Here is a 16,940-nt window from a genome sequence, read left to right as displayed (position 1 = left end):
AAGACTGTAACGTTGAAAGATATCTACTTGATTTGACTCTTTTGGATGCTGAAGCTTCATATTAGCTTCAGATAAACTTTTAAATACATTTTTGCCCAGAAGGACTGTGGATTTTGTCCTCCATAACTTCCATTATAAGTGCATTATGAAGGGATCTTCTAATGGTCAGTATGAACAAGAGGAATGATTACAGCAAGAAAAACATGTTTCAATGTTCATTTGGGCTCCTGACTGTTTTTTAAGACAAATTTGAAAAATTGTGATCACGTCCTTTAAATGTTCAGTTTATCAAATCAAATACTTCCACAGAACTAAGCTAACACATGTTCTTAAACTCATTATCATTATTTTTTGGGCGATTAATTTTTGCCCGAGGTCTCCTCATTGATTAATTTAGCCTTGATACTTTTTTTTCTGGATTGTGTTACTAGTTCATTACAGTTTTTCTTTGAGGGATCAGGGATGCAAAGGTGGAGAGAAAGAAAAAAAACTGGGCACTGAAATATCCCAAAGAAAACTTGGCACAATAAAATGTATTTAGAATAAATCTTTCACCATTTAACGTTGGCAGCGCAATCAAGGACTGTGGATTTTGGCCTCCATCACCTACATTGTAAGTGCATTATGAAGGGATCTTCTAATGGTCAGTATGAACAGGAGGAATGATTACAGCAAGAAAAACTATTTCAGTGTTTGTTTGGGCTCCTGACTGTTGTTTTAAGACAAACTTGAGAACTCGTCCATTAAACTACCTGGTTACACAAAAACCACAGTAGATAAATGGATAAATAAATGGAGGGCTCTATATCAGATGACTCATTTTTAACTCAAGGTGCTCATACTATGTTAAAACACATTGTTAAAAATCCAATTTGTTCTTATTGTGCAGCTTGATAAATAACCACACAAACCAAGAAATTCTCTCAGTGAGGTTTTGTTGATAAGCAGTAAAACTTAATGACACTTGAAAACAGGTGACTCAGAGTTTAATATACTTGTTTGAAACAAAACAACTGACTGGTCCTGGACTGCAGAGCGCTCCAGATGTTTTGTGACGTTTTGACCACTAGATGTCAGCCTAGTGAGGAGACACAGTTGATAAGTCGGTCACTAATCCTGCACATGATGACACTATTCTCAGCTCCACTACTGTCAAATCATTTTAAATCAGAGAAGCAAACTACAGCAGCGAAAATACAAACTGCTCAGTTTCCTGAGCAGTTAGTACTAAATACTAAATTCCGTTTTAACAAGAAACCTTTCTTGTACTAGAAAATTGAATTTTTAGGCACTGAGTGGATCTTTATCTTGTTTTAATGACGTATAAAAATTTCTTGTTATAACAAGAAAAGTATAAATGAGACAGTTTGTGATCAAGATAAAGAGCAAGAAACGTTTCTTGTCAAAATGAAATAATTTAATGAAAAAAGTTTGTCATTATAACATGAAACTATCTTGATATAACATGAAAAATGTTGTGTTGAAATGAGAAAAGTTTCTCGTTATCACAAGAAACTGAGTAAATATTTTTTTTTAAATAATCAATTTTCACTCGCCTACAGTTAAATAATTAAACCCTGATTGTAAAACCTGCACTTTCTTCAGTATTTATTGTGTTTTCATATGTTACAATCTACCGCTTCTTGTAAAGTATACAGTGATTTCACACTTTAAATGAACTTACTTTACTACAAGATTTGAGCATTAAATTCAAAAACAAACTGCAGTGTAAACTTTATTAACAGTTTATCATTACACACACTTTGGCACAACCGGAGGAACGAACAAACAGGAAGTGTTTGCATTTATCTTGGCTGACATGTTGGATGAGATGCAATAAAGCCCAACATTGATTTTTTTTTATGTGCCTGAAATAGAAACCATGTTTCAGTGAAGAACAGAACATCAGGTTAACAGTTAGTCAATAATCTGTTTTTAATTATCACACAGCTGCCGAGTCGTTTTGTCGACTGCTGCTGAGAAACATGTAGAAAAACCATCAGACTGTGTGAGATGCATAAACGATTATCATGTGGAGGTGACGTTAAAGTCCAGTCTTCTGTTATTCATGAAAAATGTGATTTGGAATATTTACACCACATTTCTTTTCTTATATACTGGTTTCTGTCACAGGTATAATAAATGTCAGGTCAGCTCTGTGTGGCAGGAAGCTACCACGTCCTCAAACAAACTGTATGATGACGTTTTCTACAGAGTTTCTGCTCCTAACAAACATGAGACTCATCAAAGAAGGTTTTCTTTTAAAAAATCTCTAAAACAACATCTGATGAATCATACAAGGATGTTACTTTTAGTTATTGTTGTTGTTTTTTTCTTTTTTTGGTTATTCTTATTTCCTTTTCTGTTTCTATCTTGACAATTTTGTTTGTGTTGTCCACTTTTTCAAGTTATTTCATTCGTTTTCTGATCTTTATATTCGATTGGTTTAGTTTTTTCTTGATCGGTGTGATTTTAAAAGGGTGTCTGTTTTGTTGTTGCTCATGTTGTTGAAGCTTAACGGGATCCAAATAAAGAATAAAGCATAAACACACAGCTAAACCTTTAATTATCAGCAGACTTCTGCAGTAACATACGAGTCTCGAGTAAAGTTTAACATTTAATTGCATCCTCTGAGTGATTAAACACTTTTCTACATTAAACTGAAAATCAGTGTCATCTAATGAGAACTAACAGGTATCAAACTATAGTGTGAGAAAAATAAATCAGTCTTCAGTTTTAAAGAACAAAATTCTTGGGTTGGAGGATTGATGGCTTAGGTTTTTTATCTCATGTTTGGCTTCTTCTCATCGTCCTCTGAATTTCTTTTTGGACCTTAAAAGGAAAAAAGTTTTAAGCCTGTTAGTTCTGACAAACACAACTCTGATAAAATTGTATTTTTTTTTTTTTTAGGAACTTGAACTCACCTCTTCATTTAAAAAGCAATACAACACAGCAACAATAAAACCCTGCAACAACATGTAAAATCCAAGTTAGGAATGAAGTTTCATTACTTTATAATATAGACTTTATTAAAAACATTAAGTGTTTCAGCACTAAAGGACCCATAACAACCAGATAAATGATAGAGATACCTGTTGGCTGATGCTATGAATGCTTACCTGGAAGGAGCCTAAAACTAATTCCAAGCAGAGTCGAGGCCCAACGCCAACATGTTCTGGGAACAAGGCAAACACCACGTAGTGACTGCCAAACAGAGGGATCAGCAGCAGAGTGGAGCGAACGAGCCTCCTGGGCAGCAGACGACAGGAGAGGAAAGTCTGACGGGAAGAGAAACTGAGACACGAGACAAAGAACACAAGACACACAAGTCTTACCTGTACAGGTGAGTCTCGCTCTGGTTCACGTGTGCGGCCTTTGTCTTCCGAACGATGACCCTACTGATGTTCAGGAAGATCAAGAGGTTGATCTGAGGATCATAAAACACACAGGTGATACTGACACATGATCTTCAACAAGTCATTTTATTCATGTATATTGACTTAAATATGCATATAGATTAATTATTGTATAATCAGCTCAGTTTTTTTTGTAATTTGACCCTCTTTGTGATTGGTTGGATATTATATAAAGATGCAGCTTATTGGGTCTTTTGTGTGTGTGTGTAAGATCACTTTAAAAGATAAGGCTGGTGATTTTCTATATTTGTTTTTATTGGCAACAAATCTCATGTTTGGAGCCAAACCAACAATGAACTGATCCACTAACAAGTATCATGTGTGTATCCAAAGCCTGATATATCTTATTCCTCTGTGCCGTAGACCTCCCTTGTTGTCCAAAAACTATTAAAAACATGGCAGTGAGCCACAGCGCTGCACTGGGTGACATGTTCCTTCATCATGAAAACTACGGTCACAGTAGTTTGTTTAGAAACAACTCCAAAAACTAATAACAGCAATCATGTTGTCTGTCTCCAGAGAGTAGTTCTGTGTATATTCCTCTGTGCTGTAGATCTCCATCATTGTCCAAAAACTATTAAAAACAAGTCAACGAGCCACTGACCAAATGTTTATCAATCTGCAGCTGAAACTACAGTCACAGTAGTTTGTTTATAAACGACTCCAAAAACTGATAAAAGTGATCATGTTCTCTGTCTCCAGAGAGTAGTTCTGTGTATATTCCTCTGTGCCGTAGACCTCCATCATTGTCCAAAAACTATTAAAAACACAGCAGTGAGCCACACTGCTGCACTGGGTGACATGTTTCTTCATCATGAAGACTACAGTCACAGTAGTTTGTTTAGAAACAACTCCAGAAACTAATAAAAGTGATCATGTTTTCTGTCTCCAAAGAGTAGTTCTGTGTATATTCCTCTGTGCTGTAGACCTCCATCATTGTCCAAAAACTATTAAAAACACAGCAATGAGCCACACTGCTGCACTGGGTGACATGTTCCTTCATCATGAAAACTACAGTTACAGTAGTTTGTTTAGAAATGGCTCCAAAAACTAATAACAGCAATCATGTTGTCTGTCTCCAGAGAGTAGTTCTGTGTATATTCCTCTGTGCCGTAGACCTCCATCATTGTCCAAAAACTATTAAAAACACAGCAATGAGCCACACTGCTGCACTGGGTGACATGTTCCTTCATCATGAAAACTACAGTTACAGTAGTTTGTTTAGAAACAACTTCAAAAACTAATAACAGCGGCCATGTTTTCTGTCTCCAGAGAGTAGTTCTGTGTATATTCCTCTGTGCTGTAGACTCCCTTGTTGTCCAAAAACTATTAAAAACACAGCAATGAGCCACACTGCTGCACTGGGTGACATGTTTCTTCACCATGAAGACTACAGTCACAGTAGTTTGTTTAGAAACAACTCCAGAAACTAATAAAAGTGATCATGTTTTCTGTCTCCAGAGAGTAGTTCTGTGTATATTCCTCTGTGCTGTAGACTCCCTTGTTGTCCAAAAACTATTAAAAACACAGCAATGAGCCACACTGCTGCACTGGGTGACATGTTCCTTCATTATGAAAACTACAGTTACAGTAGTTTGTTTACAAACAACTTCAAAAACTAATAACAGCAATCATGTTGTCTGTCTCCAGAGAGTAGTTCTGTGTATATTCCTCTGTGCTGTAGACTCCCTTGTTGTCCAAAAACTATTAAAAACACAGCAGTGAGCCACACTGCTGCACTGGGTGACATGTCCCTTCATCATGAAGACTACGGTCACAGTAGTTTGTTTAGAAACGACTCCAAAAACTAATAAAAGCGATCATGTTTTCGGTCTGCAGAGAGTAGTTCTGTGTAAATTCGTCTGTGCCGTAGACCTCCATCATTGTCCAAAAACTATTAAAAACATAGCAGTGAGCCACACTGCTGCACTGGGTGACATGTTCCTTCATCATGAAAACTACAGTCACAGTAGTTTGTTTAGAAATGACTCCAGAAACTAATAACAGGGATAATTTTTTCTGTCTCCAGAGAGTAGTTCTGTGTATATTCCTCTGTGACGTAGACCTCCATCATTGTCCAAAAACTATTAAAAACAAGTCAACGAGCCACTGACCAAATGTCTATCAATCTGCAGCTGAAAATACTGCTCTACAAATACACCATTTCCTCCTGTTTGAGCAATGTTTGCTAAAAACTATAGTTCCCAGCTGTTTTAGGAATTTACTGAGCCCTTAAAAATGTATTTGGGAGCCATTTCTTTCTTTTTCCTTTCTTAAGATTTACATACTCAGTAGGAATGAGTGTCACAGACAGGGAAGGAAAGTCTTGAGAGACTAACACAGTGTTGGTTCAGTGTACCCTATAGACTGACACCAGCCTTATCCTTAAATAAATTAAAAATATTTCCCAAATTATAGAAAACACCAAAATGCAAAAAGTTGGGAGCTCAAAATAAATCATTTTAATATCTAATCATTTGATTGGTACCCCTATTTATCATTTATAATCAGCATATAAACACTTAATAAATGGTTTATAACACACTATAATGTAGTTGTAAGCAGACATAAGGGCACTTTAAGAGTTTATTAATGTAACGTATTTGTCAACAATTTCAACTTCTCCTATGACAACATATTTTATATAATCACATCTGTGTTTTGCAATGTTGTCACTGATCATCTGTTTATACACCAGACTCTCCACTTATGGGGCCTCATAGGAAATATATCAATTAACAATATTATCTGCTAAGAGCTATGTTATAGTGTTTTAAAAACAATTTATTGAATGTTTATATACTGCTTATAAATGACAAATAGGGGTTAAAGTTACTGTTTAATCTTTTTAAAATAATGTCAACATTGTACATCTCACCTGAATGTTAATACTAAAATACTAAAGCAAGAAAAAGCACAAATATCTAACAATGGACAGTTTTACAGATTTCTCTGTATGATGTGTTTAATTAGAAGCTGCTATTAGGAGACAGTTTGTGTTGAGGTTTTTCAGTTCATCACTTTCTGTGGCAGCAAAAATGTTCACACCTGACAACAAATAATTAATTTTCTCTCCTCTATAGCCTCACTTTGTGATTTAATAGTCTGATGAGACAGGTGTATTTTTTGAAACCTTTTTTTGTTATAAATCATTGTGCAGTGAGTGAGGAACTGAGGTTTCTTACAAAGATAGAAAGCAGGATGGGAATCTTGATTATCCACCACAAGCTGCTTTCCAGGTTGTCCCAACACCTGCACATAAGAAACAATATCAGACATTCATATCAAATTGAACAGTTGTATACATACATTGTCGTACTGACTATTACTTACCCTTCATCATCAAGTTGCTTTTTCAGCATGGCCCAGACAACTATGGTCACTGAAGGACAACCTATAAGATCAGACTCAGTCAGACAAGCAGAATAAAGATTAATACAGATGTATCGATATAAAACACACATATATATATAGAGTTTATACCCCAGCCAATGGTTGCGTAGATCCAGAAAATCTTGCTGGTGTGAGTGAAGGTGAAGAGCAGCAGCGTCTGCAGGTACAAACCCTCCACCAGCAGCCAGGAGAAGTTGGACAAAACACAGAAGTGGAAGAACATCACGGCTGCTTTGCACTGGAGCTGAACGGACATAAATTACACATATTTACACTAGGGGTGTGCTCGCATACAAATACATTATTCAGCAAAGCACAAATAGTGGGTTTTATACGAATATTTGTTTCATACAAATATTTTAAATATTATTTGTTGGGGGTGTTCACCAGAGATAAAGCTGAGCTACTGACACAAGCAAAGTGCTCCAAATGGACTCTCCATCATCTGTTGTTCCCCTTCTTTCTTTCCACAAAGTTAGGTTGTAAAAAATAGGCAATAAATGAAAAGTGCAAAGCAAGAATCACCTTTGAAGTGCTTCCCTACACATTACATGCTGTGCTGTCTCTGTGTTATGGGTGTAGAAACAGGTAGGGGTCTGTCTGCAATGAGGCGATGAGTAAAGTTTTAGTTCAGTAATCAGCGCAGTCGTCTATGATCTGGGAGACTCCAGTTCAAGATCCGATGTGGGGACCAACTTTGTAAGGTAGTTTATTCATGAACAAAAAATAAAAGTATCATAAAAACAAAAACAGGATTTTTAAGCCTCTTTCCACTTTTATTCAAATACAAACACAAATAATTTTGCTGCCCCTACAAATACAGATACAAATACAAATACTGGGCTTTCTGCACAGCCCTAATTTGCACCACAGAATAATCAATATTTAATTGAATTAATATTCAATTCTTTAATAATAAAGAAACAAATCTGCATGTTTTTGTAGTGAGGATACCTTTGTAGTATTTGAACATTCCAGCTTGTTAGTTTTACATTAAAGTTTCATTAATATTTTGTATATCAGTGCTGTAATGACATTTCAGCCTCATGCTGCGTCAGCTGGCTCTGTCTTACTGTTGACACTGTGCAGTGGTCCGTGCTTTTGTCTGCAAACAGCACTGCATCTTTGATGAACACAGCAAGACTCCTGAGCATGAAGGTCACAAACAGGTTGAGGTGGATGTAGCTGCGCGTGCAGAGCAGCTTCCTGAGAGAGGAACATCGACCATATGTCACCGCTACAGTAACAAAATATGTCATAGACTCACTGATTTTGTTTTGTGTGTTGAATTCAAACATTTGACTATAAAAAATCATGTTTTTTATTCCCTGTTGAAAAGTTTTCTAATATGAAAACCAACCTGAAGCAGCAGAAAACCAGGACAGCAATGAGGAGAGCAGCCAGAGACACTCCGTACCCAACGCTGTAGATCAACTTCAGAGTATCAAAGTAGTTTTTCTGGGGCAAAAGATGAAATATTTATGAAGTTGAGGCACAAAGAACCAAAGTTTGGTTCCCTAAAGACAGCTGGCACATATTGCATGCATATTAGACTCTAGATGTTAAACCTTTGTCTACCTCTTTCCCAACATCTTCCTCTTGTTCATAATCTTCAAAGTAACAGGCTTTGTAATACGGCAAGCTGGGTTTACTCCATCCTCGGCCTGTGCAGTTCCTCGTGATGACAACTGAGAAGAAAATGTTTTAAATGACATTGAGAGAAGCTGAAAGTTGTTCAAAGTGCAACTGAAACTGTGATATAGTCTGTGGAGCAATAGAGAGAACGTAATAAAATTTCTCTTTCAGCTGTCTGCAGCATTATACAGCACAGAGAGATCATGTCCTTTGTATTGTTTCTGGGAATTTGGGGGTTTTATTGACCTGAGGAGGAGTTTACATTCTGCAATTACACACATGTTTTTTTAAGGGGATGCTTCATTTTGTAAAGTCATAATATACCTACATTTAACTGTTTTTAAGCTAAATAAATAAGGAAAAATAAATCAAATGAAACACAACTTCTTCACCAGAATCACTGTATATCCTAAAATAAATAAATGCTCAACCTGCACGTTTATGAGAGTTTTTGCATGATGTAATAATGTTTACCTGGAGGAGTTTCAGGCTTCAGCAGAGGAAGAGGACAGCGGACGGAGACGATCTCGCCTTCAGACGCAGCCGGCCAACAACTCACTCCATCCCACTCCATCACACAACCTGTAACACACACATGTGGGGTAAGTTTTTATTGGTTTTTTACAAAAAAAGTTGGGGGGGGGGGGGGGGGTACATGGCAGCAATAAAGCCTTAATGTCATTCCAGGGTTAGAGGAGTAGACACTGTTATAAGATGTGGTGGGAGAAATATAAATAAGCATGTACAGAAATGTGTCATGAAGGTGGGTGAGTGGAGCAGGTGGACCCAAACGCAGAGACGGCAGGCAGGTTGGATACGATGCTGAATATTTAATGAATAAACTCAAAACACAAGAGACAAGACAAGAGACACTGGGAACAGGAACAAAGACCATAAACGCAGGAAAAAAAAACAAAAACTCGGAGCATACACAGTACGAAAGCAGACGACTCGACAAAGACCGAACTGAAAACTGGACTATAAATACACAGGAAGTGATCGCAAACTAAACTAAAGGTGAGACACATGAAATAATCAAACACAGGAAGTAAAAGTGACCAGACACAAGGAGGAAATATTTCAAAATAAAACAGGAACTCAAAAACACAAAAAGTCCAACTAAAAACAGAGAGAGTCTGAGGTCATCAGAAGGATAACAACAAAAACCAAGAAAGTCAAAAGAACAAAAACACAAAGAGTCCAAAAAACAGAAAAAGTCCCGGTAGGATGTGACAAAGTGAGAAATTCAGTCCACGATAAAATGAAAAGAATAAATGTCATAATCTCATAAGATTTTCAGGTATATTATTGAGACATAATCTGACACCAATCTGAAAATAAAATAAAAGAAAAATCCAAGGAGAAAGTCATAGGACACAATCTCTACCATCACATTTACCCAAAATCTGGAGCTTTAGCTCACCATAATAACAGAAAATGCATATTTTGATATATTCCAAATTTCAGATCTGTGCTGTAATACACATAAAACAGGAGTCAGAGGACCCGGGACTTCTATAACTGTGAAGAAAGATCTAACTGATGTACATTCACATATTCAACACAAATGAGCTTTCACTGGTTTCATTCTGTGGAGTCTTACTGGTTTAATATCTACTGAGAGATGTTTCTAAAATATCTAAACTCTTCTATCAGCTGCTTGTTTATTCTCTACTTCAAACTTCAACATTAACAGTCACCTGCAGTTTTATTACTGTTTGACTGAAGCGATGCTTCATCGATGGTCTTCATCTTCAGTTTACACTCGTTTTCTTTCTTTTGTAGATGAAGAACGATGGAGCATTCTGGATGAGTTGAGTTAACCTGAAAAAAACCCCACAGATTGATAGATTTTAATTCAACTTACCTTTCATTCCCACTGAGGCACAAGTTTATTTACATGTTACACAGTGTTCGTTTTTGCCTTTTGTTTTGACTTTACGAGCTAGTTTAACACCTGTAAACTAAGAATGTCAAGACAAATACATACTGTAAATAAAATTGTGGCGCACTGATTACAATAGTTCCTTTAAAAACCTGTTAACTCACCAGGTGTCTTGCAATGATCAGCAGGTAAACGACAGCAGTCAGACTGACGTCCATGTCAGTCACTGAAACCTGTAAACTTGTTTCGTGTGAGCTTCCTTTTTTCTGTATCTGAAGTTGGTAAAAACAAAATCACGCTGTCCATCAATGTGAAGTTTTGTCCATGTTCTTCCAATTTTAGAAAATCTCTCAATCAGATTAGATGTTTTTTGTAAAATGCCATCAAAATATCTGAAAATGTTTCTTCTTCAGAGTTTGTAAGCTGCTTCCTTCATGCACCTGGTTTGATATGAAGCATTTTAAAAGCTCTCGGCGTGAGATGACTGAACGTACATGAAAGCGTGACGTCACCTGAGCAGCTTCATACTGACTTATCAAGAGGACGACAAACAGAGAACAAGGTGACTTTAATTCGCTGCATCATTTATGATCATGAAGTCCTGCTACATCTTTAATTTAGTTTAATTTTATCATATTTACAGTCTTTATATGGTCATGGCTTTATGGTTTCTATATATAATTGACTAATCCTCCCACAGCAGGAGTTATCATGTAATATTCAACAAACAACACATGCTGTCAAAGTCAAACAAGGTGAACAAATGGAGCTCAGCTGATGTTAAATACTGATGACTGTTCACAACATTTGAGCCTTGCAGTCAAATATTTTCTTTATATTCTGAAGTAGTAAATGTTTTGACTTTGAATTTTACTTATCTGGATTTAAGTTTTCATCCAACACGGTTCTGTGGGAAGAAATACACATTAGTCCCCAATCGTAGTATTTTCTGTTAAAACATCAATTATCTGTTTTTTCATTTTCCAATTTGAAACCAAAATTTTCCTTTTTGTTCCTTCAGTCGGATGTTTGAGCATCTCTGTGCAGAATGATGTTGGTGCAGTTTGTTTTCATCACCTGCTGAAGGAGGAAAGTTTCTCTGAGATCACTTTAAAATCTCAGTTTAACACATGACGTCCCAGTACGTCCAGTATGCAGCTCACACAAGCCTCCAGTGCACGTACGCTGGCTTTTCAATGAAGTAGGAGACATCTTTAAATCAGGAGTTTAGCTTTTGAAATAAGCTGAAATATGCAGAAATATTTGTAGATTCTGTGTTTGTCAATGAGTGAAAGGTTCAAAGGTTCAATTTACACCCATGAGAACATGGAAACTACAGAGCTCCTTATGAAACATAAAAACAACAATATCAAAGTGAAATAGATTAAAATCACAATTTCCTTCCTTACAAAGCTCTGGTTGTACCGTCGTGTTTCCTGTGGGATAAAAGAGCCAGAATACCGTTTAGTGTGTTAGACAGGTTGCTTTAATCTGTTCAATAAGACATTTAACACTGTCCACATGAAGCAGATGTTCTTCATCTTCTTTAATCCTACAGGACATTTTAGACTCATGGTGTAATACACACTGTCCCCTCTGTTGTCCTTCCAGCAGCCTCTTCGCTCTGCTGGATGTCTGATTGATCCTCGCTGACATTCACCCCAGTCTTTTTTTATTTCTTTTAAAACATGTCAGGAGGGGGTCTAAGAGCAGCAGCAGCAGCAGCAGTGAATCTGTCTGGTTTAATGTTTAATGTGGAACAAGAGGAGACCACCGATGCTGCTTTATCTCCCTCTAGTGTTTGATTTCATATTTGTTCTTCAACCATCAGCTCAGGTTATCGTCCACATTCATTCATCAGCACGGTTGACAAAACAAGCACATTCATTCAACAGTTTTGATAAATATTTTAAATGAAAAATCACTGGTAGAAGCTTCTCAAAAGTGAATATTTTCTAGTTTTCACAGTTTTCTATAATAATAAACTCAACATAAACTTTGGAGTTATCTGAATATGTCAACGTGGGCTTCAGGGAACAAAGGTCATTTTTCACTATTTACTTATTGATAATGAAAATAAGGCAGGTGCACAGAGGAGGTCATGTGATGGGAGTGGTGGGAACACAGAGGTTACTGCAGGTCAGGATGATGTGATGCAATTCAGTAACTGACACTCAAAAATACTGCAGAACAGTATGTAAGTAGTAATAATGATACTACTCATTCTAAAACACATATTTCTGCAGGTATATAGATAGAAATAAAACAAAGTACATTCACAAAGTATTAGCATTCATGTTTATTTTATCTTTTGGCTCTAAAACTGTTATTTTTGGAGGTTATGTTACAGCTGGGGATGCTACAGACTTCCTGTAGTTTCTTATCTGACGGCGCTACAGATGTTTCCAAGCAGCTGATTTAAACGTCACTCAAGTGTTTACTTCGTGGCAACAATCTGATTCAGTAAATCAGAAGTTTGAAACTGAGGAAGGACTTTATGCACAAACTTAGTGATGGATTTGTGAACAGCTGGTGCAAGCCGGTGGTCCTTCCCTGAACTTAACTTTGACTGGATTATATTGTGAAAACATGTGAGTGAATGTGAGTTATTTAACAGTAATCCAGGGGGGAATTATCACATCTCGTTCGTCTGATTCGGATCAAGCCACATTACACAACTTTCTTTTACTTTCCTGTGAGTGATGGTCAGTTCCTCTTCACGTATTTTTAATTTTTACAGACAGATGAGCTTGAAGACTGAACTGGCATCCAGAGAACTCTTAACTGTGATGTGAAGTTCTTTGTACAGTCATCACTGATCTGCATCTACTGTCACAGGCAGCTCCCAAATACTTAAGCCAAGTCTTTCCACTCTGGCGTCGCTTCAAAGAGCCAACTGTTGGTATCTAAACATGCCTGTCATAGTCAAAGATGTAATTATCCGACAGCAGAAAATGTTATCCGCGCAGCATCGTTTCACCGCAGGATTCTAAACAAAAACATTGTGGGGGAAATCCAACTAAATTTTCTTTTCAGTTCGAAAAAAAAGCCCATAAATCATTCAGCTGTAAACAGAGCACATTCATTCTTACCATACAGGCTGGTCTGTGTTCACTTTATAAACCAACACAGTTTTCTTTCACTGGAGTCACTGGTTTCAGGACACAGCTGATGTTCATTCTTTAAAAGGACCACATTTGGCATGTTCTAGGCCATTTACAAAGCAGTTATACATGCAGTTGTACATACTGTATACACATAAAAATGTTAAAATCAGGCTGTTATGTGTAAATGTTTTTATCCGAAAGAGTTCAGTCAACAGCAGCTGGGCTTCTGGAAGTTCTGACAGACTGAACTATTTAACCATGTGGTTCGTTAGGCCTCTTGTCTGTCATGTGACAGCCGTTAAAGTCATTAGAGTCGCACGAGTGAAAGGTGTGAATTGGTGTTAAAGGACAAGTTCACAATTTTTCAAGTGTGTCTTAAAACAACAGTCAGGTGTCCGTATGAACACTAAAGGAGTTTTTCCTCGTTGTAATCATTCCTCCTGTTCGTACTGGATATTAAAAGATCCTTCAAATGTGCTTTAAATGTAAGTGATGGAGGCCAAAACCCACAGTGTGTCCACACAGTCATTTAAAAGTTGATGTGAAGCTTATATGAGGCTTCAGCAGTCTGAGTTAGTCATATCAAGTGGATATCTGACACATTTACAGTCTTTGTGTTTCCTCAGACAGTGTTTCCCTGTTGAGCTGCGGTGGAAGTATAGTAACAAAAAGATGGACTTTGACACTAAAAAGACTGTAACATTGAAAGATATCTACTTGATTTGACTCATTTGGACGCTGAAGCTTCATATTAGCTTCAGATAATCTGTTGAAAACTTGTGAACCCGTCCCTTTAAACTTCCTGGGAAGGGCTGAAAGGGTTCTGGTTATTGTTATAGATGGATGATAAGTGGTGTGGTAGACCACTTCCTCTGTTGAGTGCACTTGTGGCACTTGTGAGAAAAAAAATGCTGTAATGTGAGGATGCTTTCAACAACAAGGCCATGAATAATAATGCAACATTACATGCTGAAGTACATCCAAGTGACTCAGATCTGATATTGGATGTGTTACAGTGTCACAGTTTCATTTAGCAGATGCTTTTATCCAAAGTGACGTAAACATGAGAGTTAATACAACACAAGTAAGTGCCATAAAGCTAAGTTCAGGTCAGATAGGATGTAGGTGCCAACGGGCAGTACATAGAGGCGATGCATAGAGTGCATAGAAGCAGATAATAGTTCTTTTATGTTATGTTTTCATTATTTTATAAGTTCATCAGGTGCTTGCGAAGGAGCTGGGTCTTTAGCTTTTTCTTAAAGATCAAGAGGGACTCTTCAGATTGAATGGTTTGGTAACTAGTTCCACCATCGGGGGAACTACAGAAGCCTTTCATTGGCAGAGTGTAGTGAGCAGGAGGGGGTGTAGACCTGAATGAGGAAGTTCAGATAGCCAGGAGCAGTTTTAGTTGCTGTTCTGTAAGCAAATGTCCAAGGTTTTTGAATTTGATGCAGGCAGCAACTGGGAGCCAGCGGAGGCCCTGTCAGCTGGCAGCGGCTGGCTGGTTATTGATAGCAGAAGCCTTATCAGTAAAGAACGAAGTGAACGTGTCTGCAGTGAGCAGAGTGGAGGTCAAAGCAGGAGGTAGACTGAGGAGCGAGTTAAAAGCAGAAAACATTTTTTTGAGCATCTCCGGCGCCACAGATCCTGTTCTGATAGTAAGTGATCTCAGCTGTTAACCTGAAGGAGAAGGATGCTCGGAGACGCTGATAGTCTGTGAGGTCAGTGGACTCTCTGGATTTACGCCATTTTTCTCTCTGCTGCTCTGAGCCCCACCCTTTGCTCTCTGATGATCTCAGAGAGCTGGGGGGGGGGGGGCGTTGTGAGCAGATTTGAATGGAGAGCCTGTGTGCCCGAATACAAATACATTATTCGGCAAAGCACAAATAGTGGGTTTTATACAAATATTTGTTTCTTACAAATATTTTAAAAATTATTTGTTGAGGGTGTTCCCCAGAGATAAAGCTGAGCTACTGACAAGCAAAGTGCTCCAAAGGGACTCTCCATAACCTGTTGTTCCCCTTCTTTCTTTCCACAAAGTTAGGTTGTAAAAAATAGGCAATAAATGAAAAGTGCAAAGCAATAATCGTCTTTGAAATTCCTCCCTACATGTTACATGGTGTGCTGTCTCTGTGTTATGGGTGTATAAATAGGTAGAGGTCTGTCTGTAATAAGGCGATGAATAAAGTTTTAGCTCAGCAATCAGTTCAAGACCTGGTGTGGGGACCTCCTTTGTAAGGTAGTTTATTCATGAACACTCATTGTAACACTTTAATTTTCTAAAATTAAAAGTGTCATAAAAACAAAAACAGGATTTTTAAGCCTCTTTGCACTTTTATTCAAATACAAATACAGATACAAATACAAATACTGGGATCTCTGCACATCCCTAATTAGTATTACAGTGTAAATTTCTCAAAGAACTTAAAAGACAAGAAGTTGTGATATGTAGCGCAACAAGCTAGCGAAGACCTGTAAACAGAACCACGTTCCCACACATGCTCAGTATCATCCACCTTACACAGGACTACTCTCTAGAGACTGAAAACATGATCGCTGTTATTAGCTTTTGTAGCTGTTTCTAGAGAAACTAACTATCTTCGTGATGAAGGAACATGTCATTCAGTGCAGCAGTTTGGCTCACTGACATGTTTTTAATCATTTTTGGACAACAACGGAGGTCTACAGCACAGAGCAGTGAGATATATCAGGCTTTGGATACACACGCAACACTTGTAAGTGGATCAGTCCATTGCTGGTTTGGCGCTGCATATGAGATCTGTTGACAATAAGAACCAAATCCTTTAAGTGCAACTTTAAACCTTCTTCTAATTCCATTACTCCGAACTCCACTCCTGTTAATGTGGCTGGGAAACGTCCTCTAGTATCTCCTCCAGGTAGCCTCAGATTGCTCACCACATGAGGATTTAAGGGGTGTGTAAAGGGAGATTTTAAGCCTCAGACAGATCCTACGGCAGCACCTGGCCCACACTGAACTCTCACCACAGGATCAATCCAAATCCTCTCCAGCTACACAGCTAGTGGCAGCTGTTGTACTGGGCAGATTTCCAAAAGGAGAGAAGGAGGAAAAAGGAAAAATGGAAGAAAGAAGGCACAAAGAGTCTTGTCTCGCCAACACACATCACGGCCGCCTCGACATTCCCAAACAGATCTGACCGTCAATAATTCCACTGCTGTTTTTCCGGAGCTGAATGGTTTCTCGACTTAGTGTAAAAGTTGGCAGCCAGTGTGTGACAGTGAGAGGCCACAGGCAGGCCAGTGAAAGAGAAGTGACACAAGGGTGCACTGTTTAGTCCCCCAGGCCTCCGCTGTTTTATGTGCCAAGACTCGACCTTTGTGTGTCCGACCACACTGATCTTTTACAGTACTTCTGTTCAGCCTGGCTGTTTCTCTCTCTCACAAAACCACCACACATGTCAAAATAAAACTTTTCAATCCTTAATATAGATTTTTTTCTCTCCTTTTATTTCCCCCTTAAAGTCC

General features: G+C 37.9%; 1 protein-coding gene across 1 annotated transcript; it reads right to left on the bottom strand.

Moving 5' to 3' along the window:
• Nucleotides 1-2,787: 2,787 nt before the first annotated feature.
• On the bottom strand, nt 2,788-10,843 carry ghrhr2 (growth hormone releasing hormone receptor 2). The gene is made up of 13 exons (XM_044338493.1): nt 10,494-10,843; nt 10,145-10,268; nt 8,919-9,026; nt 8,388-8,497; nt 8,170-8,267; nt 7,883-8,015; nt 6,900-7,053; nt 6,750-6,810; nt 6,602-6,668; nt 3,336-3,427; nt 3,120-3,249; nt 2,925-2,966; nt 2,788-2,832 (listed from the first exon to the last, which is right to left on the bottom strand). The coding sequence occupies exons 1-13, from the start codon at nt 10,545-10,547 to the stop codon at nt 2,788-2,790; spliced, it is 1,218 nt and encodes a 405-aa protein (XP_044194428.1). The 5' UTR covers nt 10,548-10,843.
• Between the last annotated feature and the right edge of the window lie 6,097 nt (nt 10,844-16,940).

Source organism: Thunnus albacares, chromosome 20, assembly GCF_914725855.1.
Source record: "Thunnus albacares chromosome 20, fThuAlb1.1, whole genome shotgun sequence".
Taxonomy (NCBI): Eukaryota; Metazoa; Chordata; class Actinopteri; order Scombriformes; family Scombridae; genus Thunnus; species Thunnus albacares.
Note: the sequence above shows the minus strand (reverse complement) of the source record. Positions and strands in the feature narration are given on the sequence as shown.

Bases quoted from the DNA above. Each gene is read 5' to 3' on its own strand.
- ghrhr2 (XM_044338493.1), bottom strand. From the start codon at position 10,547: ATGGACGTCAGTCTGACTGCTGTCGTTTACCTGCTGATCATTGCAAGA. The intron at 8,016-8,169 runs GTTGGTTTTCAT...TTCCTCTCTCAG, and splicing joins CTGGTTTTCTGCTGCTTCAG to GAAGCTGCTCTGCACGCGCA. The intron at 2,833-2,924 runs GTGAGTTCAAGT...TTTCCTTTTAAG, and splicing joins ATTGCTTTTTAAATGAAGAG to GTCCAAAAAGAAATTCAGAG.